We start from the raw sequence: 21,523 nt of genomic DNA on the forward strand, positions 1-21,523 counted from the left end.
GAGAAGAGGGGGGGGGGAGAAGAGGGGGGGGAGGGGGAAAAGGGAGGGGAGGAGGGGGAAAAGGGAGGGGAGGAGGGGGAAAAGGGAGGGGGGAAGGGGAAAGGAAGGGGGAGGGGGAAAAGGAAGGGGGAGGGGGAAAAGGGAGGGGAGGGAAGGGAAGGAGGAGGGGTAGGGTGGAGGGGGGAGGGGTAGGGTGGAGGGGGGGACAGAGAAGGGAGGGGGGGACGGAGGGGGAGGGGGAAGGGAGGGGGGGACAGAGGAGGGAGGGGGGCGGAGGAGGGAAGGGGATGGCCAGTCAACAATGACGTTGCAGTTCTCATGGTCGGAGAGCAGCACAACAATCGGACATCGTCCTGCATATTCGCAACAGCACGAAGCAGAATTTGGAGACACCGATCCTGTGACGTCCTCCAGTACCGGTGTTGCCGGGCGGGGGAAGGGAGACCCGTACATTCCCAACCCGTCCATTCGCCCTCTCGACTCAAGCTCACTCGGACAAAAGCCTCGTACAAATTACACCGTGAAGGCCCAATGGTCATGTCTATGCCACAAATCACGGGCGCACTGAATTGAAAATACTGTATATAGAACACTCATACTCCGTGAAAAGTGAAGCCGCCGTGTCGCCATCTTGGTCAGCACGATTCGACCAACTCGCTTCGCGGATCTCGTTTTGTGCGGCAATAAACTGCTCCAATCGGTTACGGAAGGGTTGTGGAAAGACGTTTCACAGCTGTTTCAAAGACATTTAATTCATATCGCACAAAATCGATACAAAACGCGATCGCATAAAAGGTGAAAAAACGTGTGACGTGTGACGGGATGGAACATCACGTGATCGCTCTGAGCGAATCAGCGAGCTGCTCTGGAACCGGCTGAGATTAGCGGGTACTTCGCTAAAATGCGCTGTGGTAAATATTAATAAAAAATATGGATCGTCAAATATTTTGAGTTCGGCCATGTTCGTCCCACGCTCAATGGCCATGTCTATGCCAAATATCAAGCACGTAAGCCTCTCCGTTTAGGAGTCTATCGGTAACATTACACACACACAAACTGTGTTTTATATATATAGATGTCACCTATCATTCTTTTCACACAAAACTTGGTACATGTATTATACATGTGTTACTCTACTACCAGATGAGAGGATTTTGTGAAATTATGTCAAATGTTCACTAATTAGCTAATTATGCCAATTACCAGATAAAACTTGGTTGTCCTTCAATAAATCCACAATGGCTACTCCTATAAACAAAAGCCTTCATCATTTTAAAGGAAGTGATATTCTGAATATCCTGTCCAAATTTCAGTCCAAAATAATGATGCAAATTAAAGTTATAACAACTTTCATGCAAAATATTATATTGAATTGAATTGAAATTTGAATTTTTCAATAATTAGGGGTACTTCTATGACCGCACTCTATGACCTCTAATAGGATGATTCTTGTTTATAAGACTATAAGGAAACTGTTCAGCTAAAAAAAAAAAAAAAAAATCACCTGTTCACCACCTTAACCTTCATCGAGCTCCAGAACGAACGTTGCACGAGTTCGTTTCCGGGGTCACGAGATCCTTTTCCGGTGTAGCGGGGTTTCCTGTTCCGGGCCATCGTGCACTCTTGGCTCTTGGTTTTTGCGTCTATCCGCGATGGTGGTCGGGAGAAGTGGAGCGATCGCGGCCGCGGGGATTTGCGGGGCTGCCTTCGTCGGTTACTGCATCTACTTCGACCGCAAACGACGCTCCGAGCCGGATTTCAAGAAGAATCTCCGAGAGAGTGAGTCCGTGGGGCCTGCGCGGCCTCCCTGGTCGACGACACTGATCGTGCCTCGTCCGTACTCACTCCAAGCGCGGCTCCTCACATCCCCCTTCTTTTCCCTTTTTCTCAGGACGAAAGAGGTTGAAAGAAACGAAGGACAAAGAAAAGAAGCATTCGGTCACAGATAAGGTAGGCGGATAGTGATGGTTTCATTGAGGTAGGTGTAGGTGTAGGTGTAGGTGTAGGTGTTTTTTTTTGTTTTTTTTCCCATGCGTGTTTTTTTCCATGCGTTTTTCCATGCGTGTTTTTTCCCATGCGTGTGTGTTTTTCCCATGCGTGTTTTTCCCATGCGTGTTTTTCCCATGCGTGTTTTTTCCATGCGTGCTTTTTCCATGCGTGTGTTTTTCCCATGCGTGTTTTTTCCCATGCGTGTTTTTCCCATGCGTGTTTTTCCCATGCGTGTTTTTCCCATGCGTGTTTTTTTCCATGCGTTTTCCCATACGTGTTTTTTACATGCGTGTTTTTTCCATGCGTGTTTTTCCCATGCGTGTTTTTTCCATGCATGTGTTTTTCCCATGCGTGTTTTTTCCATGCATGTGTTTTTCCCATGCGTGTTTTTTTCCATGCGTTTTTCCATGCGTGTTTTTTCCCATGCGTGTTTTTTCCATGCGTGTTTTTCCCATGCGTGTTTTTTCCCATGCGTGTTTTTCCCATGCGTGTTTTTTCCTGCGTGTTTTTTCCATGCGTGTTTTTCCCATGCGTTTTTTTCCCATGCGTTTTTTTCCCATGTGTTTTTTCCATGCGTGTTTTTTCCATGCGTGTTTTTTCCATGCGTTTTTTTCCATGCGTTTTTCCCATGCGTGTTTTTTTCCATGCGTGTTTTTTTCCATGCGTGTGTTTTTTTCCATGCGTGTGTTTTTTTCTATGCGTGTTTTTCCATGCGTGTTTTTCCATGCGTTTTTTTCCCATGCGTTTTTTTCCCGTTTTTCCATGCGTTTTTTTCCATGCGTGTTTTTTTCCCATGCGTGTTTTTTCCATGCGTGTTTTTCCCATGCGTTTTTTTCCCATGCGTTTTTTCCATGCGTGTTTTTTCCCATGCGTGTGTTTTTTTCCATGCTTGTGTTTTTTCCATGCGTGTTTTTTCCCATGCGTGTTTTTTTCCATGCGTGTGTGTTTTTTCCCATGCGTGTGTTTTCCATGCATGTGTTTTCCATGCATGTGTTTTCCATGCATGTGTTTTTAACTCAACTGGACTATGTCCAGCTGAGTTTTTGTCGACCACCAGTGTCTGTCGTCCGTCTGTCTGTCTGTCGTCTGTAAACAATTTGACGTCTACACTCTAAAAGTCACAAATATTTATCAAATTTGATGAAACTTGTTATGCAGCATCTTTAAGACATAGGCCTAAACTAGTTTGGGATTGCATTTGGGCGTTGCATGCCCAAAAATGGTCGCGGCAGGGCGGCCATATTGAAAATCAATTTTTGTCAATCTGGTACTTCCTAATGTAGCTAGAAGGCTGAAACTTGGTGTGTAGACAGTATCCAACAAACCTCAACACGTATAATAAATTCAAGTCTGAAATCTGAGAAAAGTAATTGTAGTTTTACTTTTCATGCCTCACTTAAAACTCAATTTTTTCTAGTTTCCTGTTTAAACATGAGATACCTTCAACGTTACTGTACCTCTTTAGCACATATAAACTATACAGTTTGTAGTTCTATTATGCATATTCTAATCATATTGATATAGACCAGTTGAGTTCAGGTTCCCTGGAATCTCTAGTTTTCCATGCGTGTTTTTTTCCCGCATGTGTTTTTCCCATGCGTGTTTTTCGCATGCGTGTGTTTTTCCCATGTGTGTGTTTTTTGCATGCGTGTTTTTCCCATGCGTGTTTTTCCCATGCGTGTTTTTTCCATGCGTTTTTTCCCATGCGTGTGTTTTTTTCCCATGCGTGTTTTTTCCCCCATGCGTGTTTTTCCCATGTGCGTGTTTTTCCCATGTGTGTGTTTTTCCCATGCGTGCTTTTTCCATGCGTGTTTTTCCCATGTGTGTTTTTTTTCCCATGCGTTTTTTCCCATGCGTGTTTTTTTCCCATGCGTGTTTTTTTCCCATGCGTGTTTTTTTCCCATGCGTGTTTTTCCCATGCGTGTTTTTTTCCCATGCGTGTTTTTTTCCCATGCGTGTTTTTCCCATGTGTGTTTTTTTCCCGCATGTGTGTTTTTTCCATGCGTGTGGTTTTTTTTCCCATGTTTTTTTTCCATGCGTGTGCTTTCCATGCGTGTGTTTGGGTTCGAGTTTTGTATAAACGGTTTGTCCTGTTGTTACCTCGTGACACCGCAGATGGATGGAAGTTATTTATGGGTCAAGGCCAAGGTATTTGTAACTCTCATGATAAATTTTCAAGTTTGATAAAATAATGTGAACTTGGTGTCATTTTGAAGTTAAAAAGTTGAATTTTTCAAATCTTAAAAAAAAATGAGAATTTTCTCCATGTGACGAATTAATATAATTGCATATTATGCAAATTATGGTAACGTACGGGAGACTTCAAAAGTATGAAAATTTAAGCATATATGTACTTCATACTGTGCAACAATATGAATCCATTTATGTGATGACCTAAACCTAAAGTTTATACAACAACAACAACATGCATTTTGAAGGCCATTTTCCCTGCTAGAGCGGGGGTCAGCCTTGCGGTCCCCATGACAATCTTCTCCATTTTGCCCTATTTTCTGCATCTCTCCTTGTTAACCCCCTTGCCCACATTTCTTCTTCCACCATCTTTAGCCAAGTCTTTCTCGGTCTTCCCCGTCTTCTACTTCCTTCTACATTCATTTCCATCACTCTTCTCAACCAGTCACTTTCATCCTTCCTCAACACATGACCAAACCATCTCAACCTGTTCCTCTTCACAGCATCAATCACAGGCTCTATTCCCATCATATTTCGCAATTCATCATTTGTCTTCCTCTCTCTCAACGATACTCCGCACATCCGTCGAACCATTCGCATTTCCACCCTTTCCAACCTTCGTTGCTGCTCTACGTTCATTACCCATGTCTCGCTCCCATAAATCATAACACTTCTCACACATGCAGCATACACCTTTCCCTTCAGCTTCAACGACACTCCCCTCCCTCATCATCAGCACGCCACTCAATTCCCGAAACTTCTTCCATGCACATCTCACTCGAGCAACCGTTGCCGAGTCTGATCCACCTTCTCCATTCAGCATGTCTCCGAGGTAGCAAAATGTTTTCACACCTTCCAGCTTCACGCCGTCTCCAAGATCCAACTCAACATTTCCTCCATCTGCAGCTCCCTCTGTGCACACCTTACATTTGAATGTAGCTGCCACACTGGTTAATGACCCTCTCAGACCACTACATTTTTGATGAACCCACTCAGCGCACATTGTTCACTGAATGGAGTTCACTCCGACACCCTTCCTACACACAGCACAGGGCCACTTCCCAGTTCTTTCCACCTCACCACATGCTTTACCACTTGCCATCACCTTAGTCTTTCCGATATTCACCTTCAGACCTTTTGTCTCCATACATTCCTTCCACGTGTTCATCTTTTCCTTCAGTCCATCCATACTTTCCGCAATCAACACCAGATCATCTGCCTACAACAACTCCCACGGTAAACCCTCCTTTACGTTCTGAGCCAGCACCATCACAGCTACAAATAGTAGTGGACTTAGTACCGACCCCTGATGCACTCCCACCTTCACCTCAAACTCACCACTGTTCCCGTCCTTTGGCCTTACAGCTGTGCGCGCTCTTTTGTACATTGCCATCACTACTCTGATCAACCATTCCTCCACTCCTAACTTCCTCAATGCCCATGTCAATACTTTGCGTGGAACCCGATCGAATGCTTTCTCCAGATCAACAAACCCAAGAAACAACTTCTTCCTCTTCTCCATGTACTTCTCCTGCAACTGCCTCACAATGAAAAGCGCGTCTGTCGTTCCTCTTCCTGGCATGAATCCAAACTGCATTTCGTCGATCTTCACTTTCTTCCTTATCCTCCTCTAAAGTTTATAGCAAGACTTAATTTGGAAACCTGAAATTCAAAGGTCATCAAATATGCAAATTAGATGCAAGTGTGTCCCGTACGTTACTCTTTTAGTCACCTTATTTTTGTCCATTTCAATACTCATCGAGATAAATTACTGCAACTTGGTAAAGTTCTGATTTACTGTGGGGCACATCTAACTACAAGCAAATAATCATTTAGAGACTTATCCTATTTATTTAATTGAGTAATTAAAATTAGTAACGTACGGGACAAATGGTAATGTACGGGACATACACGTAGATCTACATCTATCTTCTAACAAATAATGGTCTCTGGTTGGAGCAGAGATTGAAAGGATGTGTTTCCTCTCACATTCAGCATGCACATTCAATGCTAACTGGAACATACAATGTACAGTAAGAAGTGGATTATTCCATTATTTTGTGGGTTGGTGTAAACTATGTAGAAACAGAATGGTGAATGAAAAATGCTAAAAAATTAATTTAATGAAAATTTAATGAAAAAAAACAACAACAAAGTGCAGAGGATGCCACAACATGACCCCAACCACCTCATAATCCAACATATGCTGTACAACCTGGACAGTGGTATGCAGCGTACTTTGCATGCGATGGATACTGGTATGTTGGGCTGGTACTGGATGTTGGGCATCGCACGCAAAGCTTGATTTTCTTCAACAAGTTTATGTTGGCAAAACTTTATTTCGGAGTGACACAGATGTGAAATGGGTTGATCTTTGCAGCTTTTTTTCACAAGTTTTAAATGAAGCACCAACACCAATTTCAGCATCAAGATCATCCACCCACATGCTCAGTAAAGATGCACATAAAATAAGGTGATTATTCTTTAATGCTGATGACAGGTAATGAATTGGTGCCCAGTCTGAGAATAATTTTCATCATCATTTTGTACATATGACAAAATTATGTACATATAGAGCCTGGTGTTGGCTTAGCGGTTAGGGTGCCGGCTTGGGATCCTAGGATCCTGGGTTCGAATCCCGGTCGATCGCTGAATTAACGCCAGGGGGGTTGACTCAGCCTGTCATCCTTCCGAGGTCGGCAAATTGAGTACCAGCTTGCTGGGATGAATGATCACGGTGTGTACCCCGATTTAGAATAGGTACACCGTATCCCTGCGCATCGTAAGAGGCGACTAAGGGTTGGCGTCAGGAAGGGCATCCGGCCATAAAAACATTGCCTCAAACAGGGAACCATGATTGTCATGGGGCCCGCAAGGCTAACCCCCGCCCCAGCGGGGAAAATGGCCTTAAAACGATCATTCTTTCATTCATTCATTCGTTCATTCATTCATTCATCATTTTGTACATATGTAGATGTGATAAGCAAATCTTGCCATATACCAATTAATTTATCTGACATTGTTTAACATGCATATTAAACAAACCAGCAACGGTACCCGGCCTACGGGCGGGGCTTCAATTGGGAGACCCAAATGAAAAGGCTAAATATCAGAAATTGAAGGCTTTTTTATTTTAAACGATTTACATAAACACGTCCGTTAAATCATATCACACGCAAATCATCAAAATCTAAACGGTATCTTTAGAATTTCAATAAAAACCACATCACTGTTCATATCGGTAAATATTATTCCATCGTGTTTGGAAAAATTTGAAAATTGGGGGAAAATTGGGAAAACAATATAACCTATTTTACTCCAGGAGGTCCCAGGATTACCCACCCAAAATTTTGTTGCGATCGGTTCAGCCGTTTTTGCGGTACCTGGGAACAGACAGACATTTGGTGAATTATAGTAAGACAATGGAAGTAAAAACATTCAGTATGTGATGAAAACAATATGATAATGTGGAATTGCATCGTTTCATGTCATTAGAAGGGAGACCCCAGAGTGCATGAGTGAGGGTTTCTCAGGAATGTTCTGTGGATGGGGCAACTTTCAGTAGGTTTGACAAGACAGCTCTTAGCTTCACATGTCCCTATATTTTTAGGAAAAAAATTGCATCTGTATGTGCACATATTACACCTGTTTTGAGTTAAAGGCCACGACAGTTTTTTTTTTTTTACCTCCACCACCAAAGGTGGATAGAGGTTATGTTTTCACCCCTGTCTGTCCGTTTGTCCATGAAAAATATATCTCAAAAAGGTGTGGACAGATTCGGACGACATTTGGCAGAGATGTAGCGTATGTGATAAGGACGAAATGATTAGATTTTGGTGAAGATCTGGATTCGGATCCGGCTACTAGAATTTTTTAAGCGATTCTTCACCATTGGGAGATCGGGCCAAAGACGATACCTGGCAGGATATCTCAAGGTTGTGGATGGATTTGGACGAAACTTGGAGAGGTTGGGTGTCTGACAAGGCCAAATAGATCCAATTTTGGTGGAGATCTGAATATGGATTCGGATATGAGAATTATTTAATTTTTTAAGTGATTCTTCACCATTGAGTGATCGGGCTAAACCCAACAAATAGCAGGATATCTCAGAAAGTTATGGACGGATTTGGACGAAACCTGGTGGACAGGTTGGGTGTGACAAGGATGAATTGATTCAATTTTGGTGAAGATCCAGTTCCAGCTAGTAGAATTTTAAAGTGATTCTTCACCTTTGGGAGATCGGGCCAAAAACGATATAAAATAAAATAAAAAACCACATTTAGAGGCCATTTTTCCCCGCAAAGCGGGGGTTGGCCTTTTTCGGGGACCGTGGTTGTTGTTGTTTTTCGGTCCCCTTTTTGAAGCAATGTTTTACGGCCGGATGCCCTTCCTGCCACCAACCCTTTTTGTCGCCTTTTACGACAAGCAGGGAATTACCAGTGAACTGGTACTCAATTTGCCGACCTCGGAAGGATGACAGGCTGAGTCAACCCCCCTGGCGTTAATTCAGCGATCGACCGGGATTCGAACCCAGGATCCTGGGATCCTAAGCCGGCACCCTAGCCGCTAGCCCAACACCAGGATTTTGCCCAACACCTAGCCCAACAACACCAAAAACGATATATAGCAGGATATCTCAAAAAGTTATGGACGGATGATTTTAATTACATGTGATTCTGCATTGTGATCTTCTGGTCTGCTCCGGGATACAAAACGTAAACGGTTCAGCCTGGCAGAGGTATGTGCTCCACCAAGTGTCGTTCTCGTGCTGTCCATGAGACATGAGTGTTCTGAGTGTGCGTGGTGTGGCGGTGCAGCCGGTGACGGTCCTCACGATGGTTTTTTAAATTTGTTTTCACTCCAATTCTTGACGTTCCTTTCTACATTAATGAGCTTCACATGACGCAGTTTTGATGCAAACTTTTTTCCTTTTTTTGCTGTTGTTTTAGAGATCTTTTAAATCCTTCCAACGATGATCATCCTTCTTTTGCAGCTCCCCGATCTGCAGGATCCTGAAGTAGCGCAGAAATTCTTTCTGGAGGAGATCCAGCTTGGAGAAGATTTGCTGTCTCGTGGTGTGTACCTGTCATCAATGCCGACTGTCAGGCAGCAAATAGTAGTTTGACACCTCAGGTTGATGCACTTGACATCACCTGTTTGTCAAATTTGTGATAATTGGTTGTGTGGGAATGTCAACCAACCTGTGCTTTAGTGATCGATCTTGTGTCCGTGTAAATTAAAGGGGAACCGGTTGATGTGCAATTGCTACCTTTACCGGTCACAGGTATCCGAATTAGATATTCAAAACCCAAGGTACCACCAACTCGTATAGCCGTCCAGTCGGCAACACAATCGTCGGTTGCTTGGGCCATTGAGCGGCCTTCATCCCGGACTGTGCGGGCATTGTGTGCCTGGCATCATGTATCCCCCAAAGGAGGAAACATGTGACTGATACGCAGATTGTGTCATTATAATCACCTGATTTGGGGTGGGATTACCCGAGCTGTAGGATCGTGTTTGTGTGTGCTTCAAAACTACGCTTGCAGATAATGCTTGTACTGATATGTACAAAGGTAATCTTTCATGTTTCACGTTGTGCGTGCCGCATAAGCGCGGTCTCCTACAAAATGGGTCTGAGGTACACTGGTCTCAGCAACCAGCTAACGGGTCTTGGGCACACTGGTCTTCTCACCGGCTAGCTAACGGGTCTTGGGAACACTGGTCTCACCGGCTAGCTTAACGGGCCTTGGGTACACTGGTCTCACCGGCTAGCTTAACGGGCCTTGGGTACACTGGTCTCACCGGCTAGCTTAACGGGCCTTGGGTACACTGGTCTCACCGGCTAGCTTAACGGGCCTTGGGTACACTGGTCTCACCAACCAGCTAATGGGTCTTGGGAACACTGGTCTCACCGGCTAGCTTAACGGGCCTTGGGTACACTGGTCTCACCGGCTAGCTAACGGGTCTTGGGAACACTGGTCTCACCAACCAGCTAATGGGTCTTGGGAACACTGGTCTCACCGGCTAGCTAACGGGTCTTCGGTACACTGGTCTCACCAACCAGCTAATGGGTCTTGGGAACACTGGTCTCACCAGCTAGCTAACGGGTCTTGGGAACACTGGTCTCACCAACCAGCTAATGGGTCTTGGGAACACTGGTCTCACCAACCAGCTAATGGGTCTTGGGAACACTGGTCTCACCAGCTAGCTAACGGGCCTTGGGTACACTGGTCTCACCAACCAGCTAATGGGTCTTGGGAACACTGGTCTCACCGGCTAGCTAACGGGTCTTGGGTACACTGGTCTCACCAACCAGCTAATGGGTCTTGGGAACATTGGTCTCACCGGCTAGCTAACGGGCCTTGGGTGCACTGGTCTCACCAACCAGCTAATGGGTCTTGGGAACACTGCTCTCACCGGCTAGCTAACGGGTCTTGGGTACACTGGTCTCACCGGCTAGCTTAACGGGCCTTGGGTACACTGGTCTCACCAACCAGCTAATGGGTCTTGGGAACACTGCTCTCACCGGCTAGCTAACGGGTCTTGGGTACACTGGTCTCACCGGCTAGCTTAACGGGTCTTGGGAACACTCGTCTCATCAACCAGCTAATGGGTCTTGGGAACACTGGTCTCACCGGCTAGCTAACGGGTCTTGGGTACACTGGTCTCACCGGCTAGCTTAACGGGTCTTGGGAACACTCGTCTCATCAACCAGCTAATGGGTCTTGGGTACACTGGTCTCACCGGCTAGCTAACGGGCCTTGGGTGCACTGGTCTCACCAACCAGCTAATGGGTCTTGGGAACACTGGTCTCACCAACCAGCTAATGGGTCTTGGGTACACTGGTCTCACCGGCTAGCTAACGGGCCTTGGGTGCACTGGTCTCACCAACCAGCTCATGGGTCTTGGGAACACTGCTCTCACCGGCTAGCTAACGGGTCTTGGGTACACTGGTCTCACCAGCTCGCTTAACGGGTCTTGGGAACACTGGTCTCACCAACCAGCTAATGGGTCTTGGGAACACTGGTCTCACCGGCTAGCTAACGGGCCTTGGGTACACTGGTCTCACCGGCTAGCTAACGGGTCTTGGGAACACTGGTCTCACCAACCAGCTAATGGGTCTTGGGAACACTGGTCTCACCAACCAGCTAATGGGTCTTGGGAACACTGGTCTCACCAACTAGCTAATGGGTCTTGGGAACACTGGTCTCACCAACCAGCTAATGGGTCTTGGGTACACTGGTCTCACCGGCTAGCTAACGGGTCTTGGGTACACTGGTCTCACCGGCTAGCTTAATACCATGGTGCTTGTCAAACAAAGAAGAGCAGTGGAAGAATTTGAATGTAGAATGAAGTTGACTTTATTTTCATGTAAAAGTGCAGGGCACGTGACATATGTGGCATTTGTCCCGTCACCTTGCCAGGTGAGATGGATGAGGCTGTGCAACATCTGAGCAATGCGGTGGCGGTTTGTGGACAACCACAGCAGCTTCTGCAGGTTTTCATGCAAACGTTGCCAACTCCAGTGTTCCAGGCTCTGCTGCAGAACCTGCCAGCTGTGGGACAGGTGTGTACTCTGTCACATGATTGGTGACGCAGATGACATTGGGTTATATATATATATATATAAAAAAATAACCACCTTTAGAGGCCATTTTTCCCCGCAAAGCGGGGGTTGGCCTTTTTCGGGAACCGTGGTTGTTGTTGTTTTTTGGTCCCCTTTTTGAAGCAATGTTTTACGGCCGGATGCCCTTCCTGACGCCAACCCTTTTTGCCGCCTTTAACGACAAACAGGGAATTACCAGTGAACTGGTCCTCAATTAGCCGACCTCGGAAGGATGACAGGCTGAGTCAACCCCCCTGGCGTTAATTCAGCGATCGACCGGGATTCGAACCCAGGATCCTGGGATCCCAAGCCGGCACCCTAGCCGCTAAGCCAACACCAGGGCTACATTTATAATTGTACATTTATAATTTGGGGGAAATTGCTTCCGATTTGCAACAAAAGGCTTGTGGGAGTAAGCCAAGCTGCCAAAGAGATGCTCATTGGAGGTCTTGGAGGGTTATCAGTGATGTCGATGATCTCGCGTTCCACCTTTTTGAATGATGACCAAAGTAGCTCTTGTTATTTTCTCCAAAAAAAATAAATATATGTTTGTATTTTTGCAGCGTTTTGCCAAAATGGCGACTCGATTGGATGATGATCCAGAGGATGACATGGATTGAAGGAGATGAAAAGGGATTCCACCTTTGGCCTTCGCAGTGGGTTGTATCACCAGGTTTGCCGTGGTATGTTTGAGCAGTTGAACCCTCACCCATCTCAAGTTTAAACTGTTTCAAAATGGTGGCTGTTTTTTTTTTTTTTGCTTCAATAAGCATCACCTTGTGCTACAGTTATAAAAAGAAACCCGACACACCTGTATTTGTCACATCAGGGCCGTCCAAAAAAAAACCTGACCTTGGAAATAAAAATATTTGCAATTGAACGAGGACATTCATCTTTCTTTAGCCTGGTTTAAATTCATCCACGGTCTCTCTAATACTGTAAGTCGGTCTTTGAAATAAAATGGTCGTTTGGAACAAGTTTATCTTGATTGAAGACACGGAAACATTGAAGCATCTCACGTGTACTCATTTATTCACCGCCAGGTAAACCTGTGCGTGTTACCTTGGTTTGGATTTGTTAGTGTTCCCATGTGAGGTGGGTGGGGGGGGAGAGAGGAGTGGGGAGGGGAGAGGAGTGAGGTGGGGAGGGGAGAGGAGTGAGGTGGGGAGGGGAGAGGAGTGAGGTGGGGAGAGGAGTGAGGTGGGGAGGGGAGAGAGGAGTGAGGTTTGGGGGGGGGATAGGAGTGAGGTTTGGGGGGGGGGGATAGGAGTGAGGTGGGGGGGAAAGAGGAGAGGTGGGGGGGGGGGGGAGAGGGAGAGGAGTGAGGTGGGGGGGGGGGAGAGGGATAGGAGTGAGGTGGGGGGGGGGGGAGAGGGATAGGAGTGAGGTGGGGGGGAAAAAGGAGAGGTTTGGGGGGGGAGGTATAGGAGTGAGGTGGGCTGGGGGAGAGAGGTGGTTGGGGGGGGGGGGAGAGAGGTGGTTGGGGGGGGAGGGGTGAGTTTGAGGGGGGGGAGGAGTGGGCTGGAGGGGGAGAGAGAGAGAGAGGAGTGAGGTTGGGGGGGGGGGGGAGAGAGAGAGAGACGTGGGCTGAGTGGGGGGGGGGGGGGGGGGTCATAAACTTACAAGACAAACAGCCAGATATGAACTAATTGCTTAACCCCGCTTTTTGCTTGTGATTAATGCACCGCAAGGTTGCTTTTGTCCGTCCTGGGTTGGAAGAGACGATGATGAGCGTACAACAAAATGCAGCAACATTGGTATCTTCCAAAAGAGTAATAAAGATTGAAAAACTTTTCACTTCAACCTGCTTAAGGAGATGAGGTACTTGATAATTCCTTGAATAACGTACTCGCCTTGCAAGTATGAGGTAATACAAAAATCGTCTGAAGGTGTGACATCGAAAGTAATTGGCTAAAGTCGCTGCCTCAAAAATAATCATTTGGCATCCCCATTTCGTGAAAATATGGTCCGGAGCTGCCTGTCTGGAAGGGGTTAATGGATGTCCACTGCCTGTTTAAATTGTGTTCGGTTACGGCGTTTGCTGATCCTTTTGTGTTTTGTGCCCATTTTGACGGAAAAGCGTCCGTCATCCATGCCTTAAATCCAACGGTTTATATAATCGGCATCCGCGTGACCTCAATATTTCCTTTTATTCGAGTTGATAGCAGTGATAACAATTACTCCCTTTGGAAAAAACAAACAAACATTACTCCCGTCAACCATGTGCTCGTAATCACGTCTCCAGATTTCCACCTTCCCATGTTGTACTGTTTCTCAGGTGTGACACGCAAGGTGGTTAATAATTCGGAACGATACCAGAGCAAACTTATGGGAGCTTGCACGAACTCACAGTTGCTGTTAATTCAAGGTTACACATTATAAAACAATTGACGATATATATATATATAACGATGGAATTTTTTTTTGCAAGCATTACGGACTTTTAAGTTCCGGTACCTAAGTACGATTGAAGGTGGAGTACAGGTGGAAGGACTATGACTTGTTTTACCATGTGATCAAGCCACGAGTACACAGAGCAAGTGACAAGGTAGACCGGACAGTGCAACACGTGTGACGTATGTATAATCGAGGTCAGGCCTTCGGCCCAGGGATCAGGCCAGCGTGGGCGGCCAGCGCCTCGTTCTGCTGTATGTGGTACTCCTGAAAGCGCATCGAGATCCTTTGGGTCATCTTCAGATACTTCTGCATGCAGTTTTCCGCGCATTTGACCTGTCGTGCAAAATGAGCGTGTCAGCCGACGAGCTCCATTTGAGCCCCAGACGTATCCCAACAAGCTTCGGCTTTACGAAGTGGGTAAATGCCCAATCACGTGTAAACACTGACAAATATACCTCGTGTAAGTATTTAATGGACGGATTTGCTTTGTACAGCTGGTGAAGGATGACGAGGCAACCAAACGAATGTGTAGCGACATCTTCACACTGATCCTTTACTCGAATTGTCTGTCTTACCTGGTATTCTTTACAATCCAAGGTATCAGGCCTGTGTCAATCAGACTTGATGTTACACGAATTACCTCGCCGTCTTGAACCTTGCGGGACGTGAAGTCTTTGACACAGTCCATAAAGCACAGTTCTGTGAGCTTATTGTATGTTCCCAGGAAATCTTTAAACTGTAACAGGCAGGGCAAGAGAAAATGGAAACAACGGGTCAAGTGTTCCATCCAAACAAATCGAGAAAAACACTTAAACTTGTGACATCATCATTCACAACAGTCGTCTTTTCACAATACAGGCTTTTCTCCAGAAATATCCAAACTTTCTCCAAGTCAGGAGAAATGGTGAGCCATAAGCACGGCATCACAAAACCTATTGGGAGATGCGACGTCACCCCGATGACCAGAGTTGGGTGTTTCCCCTGAACAACGATCGATTGACTCGCTGTCACATTCAAAACATGTGAAGAGTGGGAAATTTCATGCAGCTGCTCAGGTCGCCCTTAACGAGAGAGAGGTCATTCATCTTATTGGACGGATGAGAATGTGGCCTGCAGTCGGTCTCTGCTCGTTTCATGGATTTGAAGTGCACAGGAAGCATGTTTGATCACCTCTAAGCTGTCTAGCGTGGGTTTCAATGCTGGTCCAGCTCTGTCATCCTGGTGTTTCACAGGCAGAACGATTCATCAATGCGTGCGCCGTTCCTAAATGTACTTTAAACTAGGCGTCCCCTCTGCTGACATCAGTTTATGGACGTCAAAGATTTCGCAGTGCATTTTGTGAAGAGTCGGGGAGCTGTCGCTGACATCCCAAAGAAATTATAGATTCCGACCTTAACCTTAGTCGAATGAATGAATGAATGATCGTTTTAAGGCCATTTTCCCCGCTAGAGCGGGGGTTAGCCTTGCGGGCCCCATGACAATCATGGTTCCCTGTTTGAGGCAATGTTTTTATGGCCGGATGCCCTTCCTGACGCCAACTCTTAGTTGCCTCTTACGATGCGCAGGGATACGGTGTACCTATTCTAAACCGGGGTACACACCGGGAGTAAAGTCAAATGACAGGCCTATTCGTGAAAGACTTCGGTCAAGCTTCCCAAAGACCAACCCCACAATAAAGTGGGAATAATTGTGGTCGTGAAACAAGAAGAAGCAGCAGCAGCAGCAGCAAGCACGTTTGGCTCATCTTAATTCTGGCCAAACAACTTTCTCATACCTGGCCTGACACTTTAAGGGACAAAAGGTAAACTAAACGTGACCGTCTCTGGAGAAAGTCTCTAAAAAGTAAAATTTGTACATCAATTTGCTTTACAGGGCACTGGCACAACACCTCAGGCTTGGACATTGCAAACTTGTCCACAGCTCGACGTAATCCCGAAAGTACCAAGGTCAAGTCGGTAACACAACGTTGTGGAGATGTCGTAGTGGGTGAAACTGCTTTTCGTCTTCCTCTGTATGTGGTTTCAATGTTCTAACAGCTTCCATTTTATGAGGAGCCACCCACACAGATCCGAGTTTCACACAGACCAGCTGCGTTCACTTCTCAATGGTCAAGGAGCGAGTTCCCTGCCAAGGGAGTTGAACTGCCCAGAACTCCTCCTGTGCACGGCTTTGCCGTTTGAAAGCGACCTCTCATTGTCTTGTAAATTCCTTTTTTTGTCTCGTCGTGTGATTGAAGGCCCTGAAGTTAGAATAGTTAAGGAATCTCTCATCTGCTTGGTTTGTATCGGTAAGGGTTAAGGTGCGATTTTATTGTTTACTGTTGGTTGTATTATTCATTACCTCCATCACCAAAGGTGGACAGAGGTTGTTTTCACTGCTGTCTGTCTGTGAGGAGGACATCTCAAAATGTTATGGATGTATTCGGATGAAACCTGGTGGACAGGTTGCGTGTGTAACAAGGACGAAATGATTAGATTTTGGTGAAGATCCAGATGCGGATACCAAAATTTTTGAAGCGATTCTTCATCATTGAGAGATAAGGCCAAAATCTATCTATATACAGGATACAAAAACTATATAAAAACTATAACTATATACAGTGGGACCCCGCTATTCGCAGTTTCACTATTTGCGGGTTCCGTGTATTCGCGGTTTGATAAAATGCGACCTGTTTCTCTATTCGCGGAAAAGTGTTCCGCAATTTCATCGTTTTTTTCCCCCTATTTGCAGCCGTGTCGTGTGAATTCTTGGGTTTTTTTCATATTCGCGGCCGTGTCAGTGAATTAGTGGTTTTTCTCAGGCGCAAAAAATTAAAAAAAATTCACGAGCCGCTAGCTTTGCACATTTATAAAACATCTTTCACCAGCCATGCACAAAGCAGCTGGACATACGCAAAAAAAATCCTATACGAGCCACGAGCATGACCTGCTGTGTGCTTCACGTTTTCATGCCTTTCGCGGGATATCCCGTCATTCACACTGTGAACAGCTTCACGTGATATCCCGCCGCCGTTTCAATGGGATATTCCACCAGCTGCATAACACGTCATCCCCGTGAGTTACTCTACAGAATGAAATCACTCCACAGTATATATTAGTGCATGAAACGATGCGGTCTTCCTTTCCCCATGCATTCACGGATTTTCATCGACATTTGCAGATTATCGTCGATATTCGCGGGTTTTGCCTCACCATTTCCGGGACTTTAATCGACATTCGTGGATCATCGTTGACATTCATGGGATTCGCCTCACCATTTGTGGATTTAGCCTCACCATTTGGGGTTTGTTCCTCTCTATTCATGGATTTTCGCGACTCAGGAACCAATACCCCGTTTCCATTGAAACAATGCCCCACCATTCGCGGTTTTGCAATTCACATCATTTCCCGGGAACGTATCCCCCGCGAATAGCGGGGGTCCGACTGTATAGCATGATATTTTAAAAAGTTGTGGATGGATTCGGATGAATCTTGGTGGATGAGTTGGTCAGGTGACACTGACAGGAACAAGCCGCTTAGATTTTGGTAAATGTCCGGATGCAGGTCTGGCTTATCAGTGGAATACAAAACGTAAACGTATCAGCCTGGTGTAGGTATGCGATCTACCGAGTGCCATTTTAATTATTATTGTGATCGTTTCATTTGTTTTGCTTCATGTAATTCCTCCCCTGAACATTTGCTTTGTTAATAAATATACCTGGTCTTGGAGTTGGATCTCCCGCTTATTCTGGCTGCTTCGTTTTGTGGATTAGGCTGGTAGAATAGTACGATAGTTTGGAAAGCCGGTTCAAACCGGTCTCAGACTGCCCTCGCGTGACTCAACTGTTTGCTCGGCCGAATTAGACAGGCCGCGAGCATCTGTCGGCACTTTCTCGGGTTAATCCCTCAATCACAATGAGAATTATAATGTGGGAAACAGGCCCAGGAACTTACTCAGGACTGTGAACTAATCTGGTGGTGGCAGTCATCTTGACACGACCCATGTGGCTCTAACCGGGTAACTGGAATGGACCCGCGGCTGGAACAATACATTCAGGTCGGCATGTTTGGTGCTACATCCTGAATTCATGTATATATTGATGGGATCCCAGGTTGAAATTGCAGCGTTTCGATTTGTCCCGTCTAATAATCACTCTTTTTCACATTTTAGTGTCTTCCTTGTCAATGACGGCCATGTGAGTTACACGGTCCTCCACGAGCATGTATAAAACAAATTGCCTGCTCCTGGGGGAATATGTCTGAGATAATTAATAAATGATGTCCTTTCGCGATGACATGTCTGCATTTGTCTGGTTTTGAAGATCTCACGGCACCTTTTACCTTTCATACAAAAGTTGTCTTTCCTCAGCAGCATTGACAAAAAAAAACAGGTTTCCAATTCATGGTCATTTTTCATAGGAAAGTGCAGAACAAAACCTGTTCAGCACCGCACATGTTACAATGGAGGACGGGCCTGCTGTCTATACGTGCACAGTGAATGCAAATGATGGTGTCATTTATGTCATCAGACATGATTAAGAGGTAACAAAATGGTCCTTTCTTTATCTATCTGTCTGATGTAGTGTATGAAATGTACCTGCTTTATTTGATCCGCTTCTGTTATCGGTCCACTCATTGCTTCTCAGCAACACCAGATGTCCACCGACGATCTGCAAGAGATGAAGGAACGTTTGAATTTGGAACGTTTAAATTATATCCAGGTCATCTGGGGATAGAGGGGTGGCAGGACTGCTACTTACCATGGCTATGGCTCGGTGATTGTAAACAGGTGCGGCGATTGCGATTTCTCAGTCCGTGAGCGAATCTCGTCAAATCGTGAATGCACGGTTGGTGTTTGTTCATCTCTCATCCGACAACTTCCTTCATGCCCCCTCCCCATCCTCCCATCACCCCCCAACCGCCATTCCAGATTAAATAAATAAACTCTCTGGTGAGGTTCTGTACCTGCCGACTATAATAGTCGATGATAAACTAATTGAGATCTATGTGTCCGTCCGTGTTATCAGTTTATGATCGAGGAACAACGTATCGAAATGGAATGTTTATTTTGAACACAAATTGGAACATGAATAGGAAGACAAGTTTGCCCTTTAACCGTACTTTAAGTTTAACTCTCAATTTGTCCCCATTGCACATGTGCAGAGAGGAGCGACATAATATTCTTACTCTGTCTGCCTGGCAGTTAGACACAATTGAAAATCATTCCAAACAGAAAACTTAGTTTTTAAGGATGTCGTAATGGACACAAACAACAGGCATGAATAACAAATGTAACGTGTGAGATCGGGTGGTGTAATAGATGTTGGGTAAAATGGCGGTAAAATCCTGAATTAATTTATTTATACACTTTTAGACCTCTTTGAAGCTTCATTTTAATTGAAATATATACTTGAACATTGTAGAACGCAAATTGACATCATAATATTCCCACGAGCCTCCAGTTTAGCAGTACTCGGACGTGTTAAATGGGGTGGTGTATAGGCCTGCTTTATTACGCTAAACTTCGATTTTTTTTTTAATGATCTTTAAAATCAATATGGTATTCATTTTAAATTTTTAACTTGAACACTGTGTGGAGTATCGTGGTCCATGCACCCTGGACGAATCGACTAGATTTTGGTTCAGGTCCAGATCCGGTCTATCAGCGGGATACAAAATGTACAATATTCAGGCTGGTGGAGGTATGCACTATCTCTGCCGAGTGTGTGTTTGTGTGTGTATGCGTTTGTATGTATGTGTGTGTGTGTATGTATGTGTGTGTTTGTTTGTTTGTGTGTATGTATTTGCTTGTGTTTGTATGTATGTGTGTGTTTGTGTATGTTTGTTTGTGTGTGTGTGTTTGCTTGTGTGTGTATGGATGTGTGTGTGTGTGTGTGTTTATGTTTGTGTGTGTATGCGTTTGTGTGTGTGTTTGCTTGTGTTTGTATGTATGTGTGTGTTTGTTTGTGTGTATGTATGTGTGTTTATGTTTGTGTGTGTATGTATGTTTGTGTTTGTATGTGTGTGTGTTTGTTTGTGTTTGTGTGTATGTTTATGTTTGTGTGTGTATGTATGTTTGTTTGTGTATGTATGTTTGCTTGTGTTTGTATGTATGTGTGTGTTTGTGTTTGTTTGTGTGTGTGTATGTGTGTTTTTGTATGTGTGTGTTTCGTCCCTCAGAATTGTTCGGGTTGAACGTTAATGATCCTCCGAAGTTCTTTGCGAAGAGTAAGCGAGTTATCGCCAGCATCCTGAACAAGTTAAACTTCCTGCCCTCAGCTTAGTCGAACGTCAGGCCTGGCCAGTCGATTCGTGAAAGACTTGGGTCAAAACTTCCCCAAGTCAACCCCACAATAACCTGTGAATAATTGTGGGCGTTCAAGGTGCACTCGGACGACGTTACCTGCTTCATTAATCTATCGACCTGGTGTCGTGTGGGACTTTTTAATTAACATAACAGCTCATAAGGGCGGTCGTCTGGTCCACAAACAATTCCATCGGTAGTCTCATCACGCTGAGGTGAAGCAACGAACATAACACTCCATTTTCATTTTACTACAATCAAAGGCATTCGTTGTGCTACAAAAAGAAACCACACGGACGTGTGTGACGCGACTAACGAGTATGACGTCATGAAGCACGTCGGATGGGAACACGACACCGGTACGAGGGGTCGGGCATGATGAAATCCCACAAACACGAGTCGTCCTCCATTCGCAAATCCCACGTTTTCTGCAACACTTACCGATGAAAGCGCTTTTCCGTACCTCACCGACCTCGACAAGCGCACATGGTTCCACGAAGCCCTGTGCATCTATTTCACTATTCCACGCGGCCGATTCGTGATGATCTGAGCAAACCGCCGAACCGCCTGGTTCGATTCGTTTGAGGTACGTGATGACGTAAGAACGTAATTCTTCATAAATTTCGTTTGATTAACTCACTGTTAGCTCTTTTGGTTTTGGGGATCCACGTTACCCACATGTTCCCTTCACGAACATTAAAAGTATTATATTTTCCTGTTACCGTATTTTATTCTTCGTGAAAATGGCGAATTGTAGTGAAGAAATCATCGCTCGTCTTTTATAAACACAAATCTATTAAACGAGTCACGAAACTCACGGGGAGAAATAAAGAATTTGATTTCCATGACTTTTTGTGTTTTTTTTTTGGTTTTCTCCATTGTTTTGAAAACAATATATCTTATCGCATAAGAAAGAAAAATATATTTGCTAAAAATTCGATTAATACACCTGTTATAGTCCTGTATATAATTAAACACCAGAGCATTGTATAAATTGTGGGATATTGTAATGCGGTTACCATGGTAATCCAGTTTGTCGGTTTTTAATCATTGTAATTA

At 45.1% G+C, this 21,523-nt stretch overlaps 2 protein-coding genes across 3 annotated transcripts; one reads left to right on the forward strand and one right to left on the reverse strand.

Moving 5' to 3' along the window:
- Nucleotides 1-1,574: 1,574 nt before the first annotated feature.
- TOMM20L (translocase of outer mitochondrial membrane 20 like) lies at nt 1,575-12,665 on the forward strand. Its single transcript, XM_068129531.2, has 5 exons — nt 1,575-1,779; nt 1,892-1,950; nt 9,173-9,254; nt 11,604-11,746; nt 12,349-12,665. The coding sequence occupies exons 1-5, from the start codon at nt 1,653-1,655 to the stop codon at nt 12,403-12,405; spliced, it is 468 nt and encodes a 155-aa protein (XP_067985632.1). The 5' UTR covers nt 1,575-1,652; the 3' UTR covers nt 12,406-12,665.
- Nucleotides 12,666-13,916: 1,251 nt separating this feature from the next.
- Nucleotides 13,917-21,043, reverse strand: TIMM9 (translocase of inner mitochondrial membrane 9). Of its 2 annotated transcripts, none has more exons than XM_068129530.2 (4): nt 20,906-21,043; nt 18,758-18,830; nt 14,823-14,918; nt 13,917-14,515 (listed from the first exon to the last, which is right to left on the reverse strand). In XM_068129530.2, exons 2-4 carry the CDS (start codon nt 18,794-18,796, stop codon nt 14,378-14,380), a joined length of 273 nt encoding a protein of 90 aa, XP_067985631.1. In that variant the 5' UTR covers nt 18,797-18,830; nt 20,906-21,043; the 3' UTR covers nt 13,917-14,377. The 2 variants fall into 2 exon arrangements, with proteins under 2 accessions (XP_067985631.1, XP_078640265.1); XM_078784139.1 differs by having other exon boundaries at nt 20,928-21,004.
- Nucleotides 21,044-21,523: the final 480 nt, after the last annotated feature.

The sequence above is a fragment of the Myxine glutinosa genome, chromosome 9 (assembly GCF_964187855.1).
Source record: "Myxine glutinosa chromosome 9, kmMyxGlut1.1, whole genome shotgun sequence".
Classification (NCBI taxonomy): domain Eukaryota; kingdom Metazoa; phylum Chordata; class Myxini; order Myxiniformes; family Myxinidae; genus Myxine; species Myxine glutinosa.

Excerpts from the sequence above, each read along its gene's own strand:
- TOMM20L (XM_068129531.2), top strand. The coding sequence starts at position 1,653 with ATGGTGGTCGGGAGAAGTGGAGCGATCGCGGCCGCGGGGATTTGCGGG. Across the intron at positions 1,951-9,172 it reads AGCATTCGGTCACAGATAAG|CTCCCCGATCTGCAGGATCC; the intron begins GTAGGCGGATAG and ends CTTCTTTTGCAG. Across the intron at positions 11,747-12,348 it reads ACCTGCCAGCTGTGGGACAG|CGTTTTGCCAAAATGGCGAC; the intron begins GTGTGTACTCTG and ends GTATTTTTGCAG.
- TIMM9 (XM_068129530.2), bottom strand. The coding sequence starts at position 18,796 with ATGAGTGGACCGATAACAGAAGCGGATCAAATAAAGCAG. Across the intron at positions 14,919-18,757 it reads AAGCGGATCAAATAAAGCAG|TTTAAAGATTTCCTGGGAAC; the intron begins GTACATTTCATA and ends TGCCTGTTACAG. Across the intron at positions 14,516-14,822 it reads GCAAGGTTCAAGACGGCGAG|GTCAAATGCGCGGAAAACTG; the intron begins GTAATTCGTGTA and ends TTTGCACGACAG.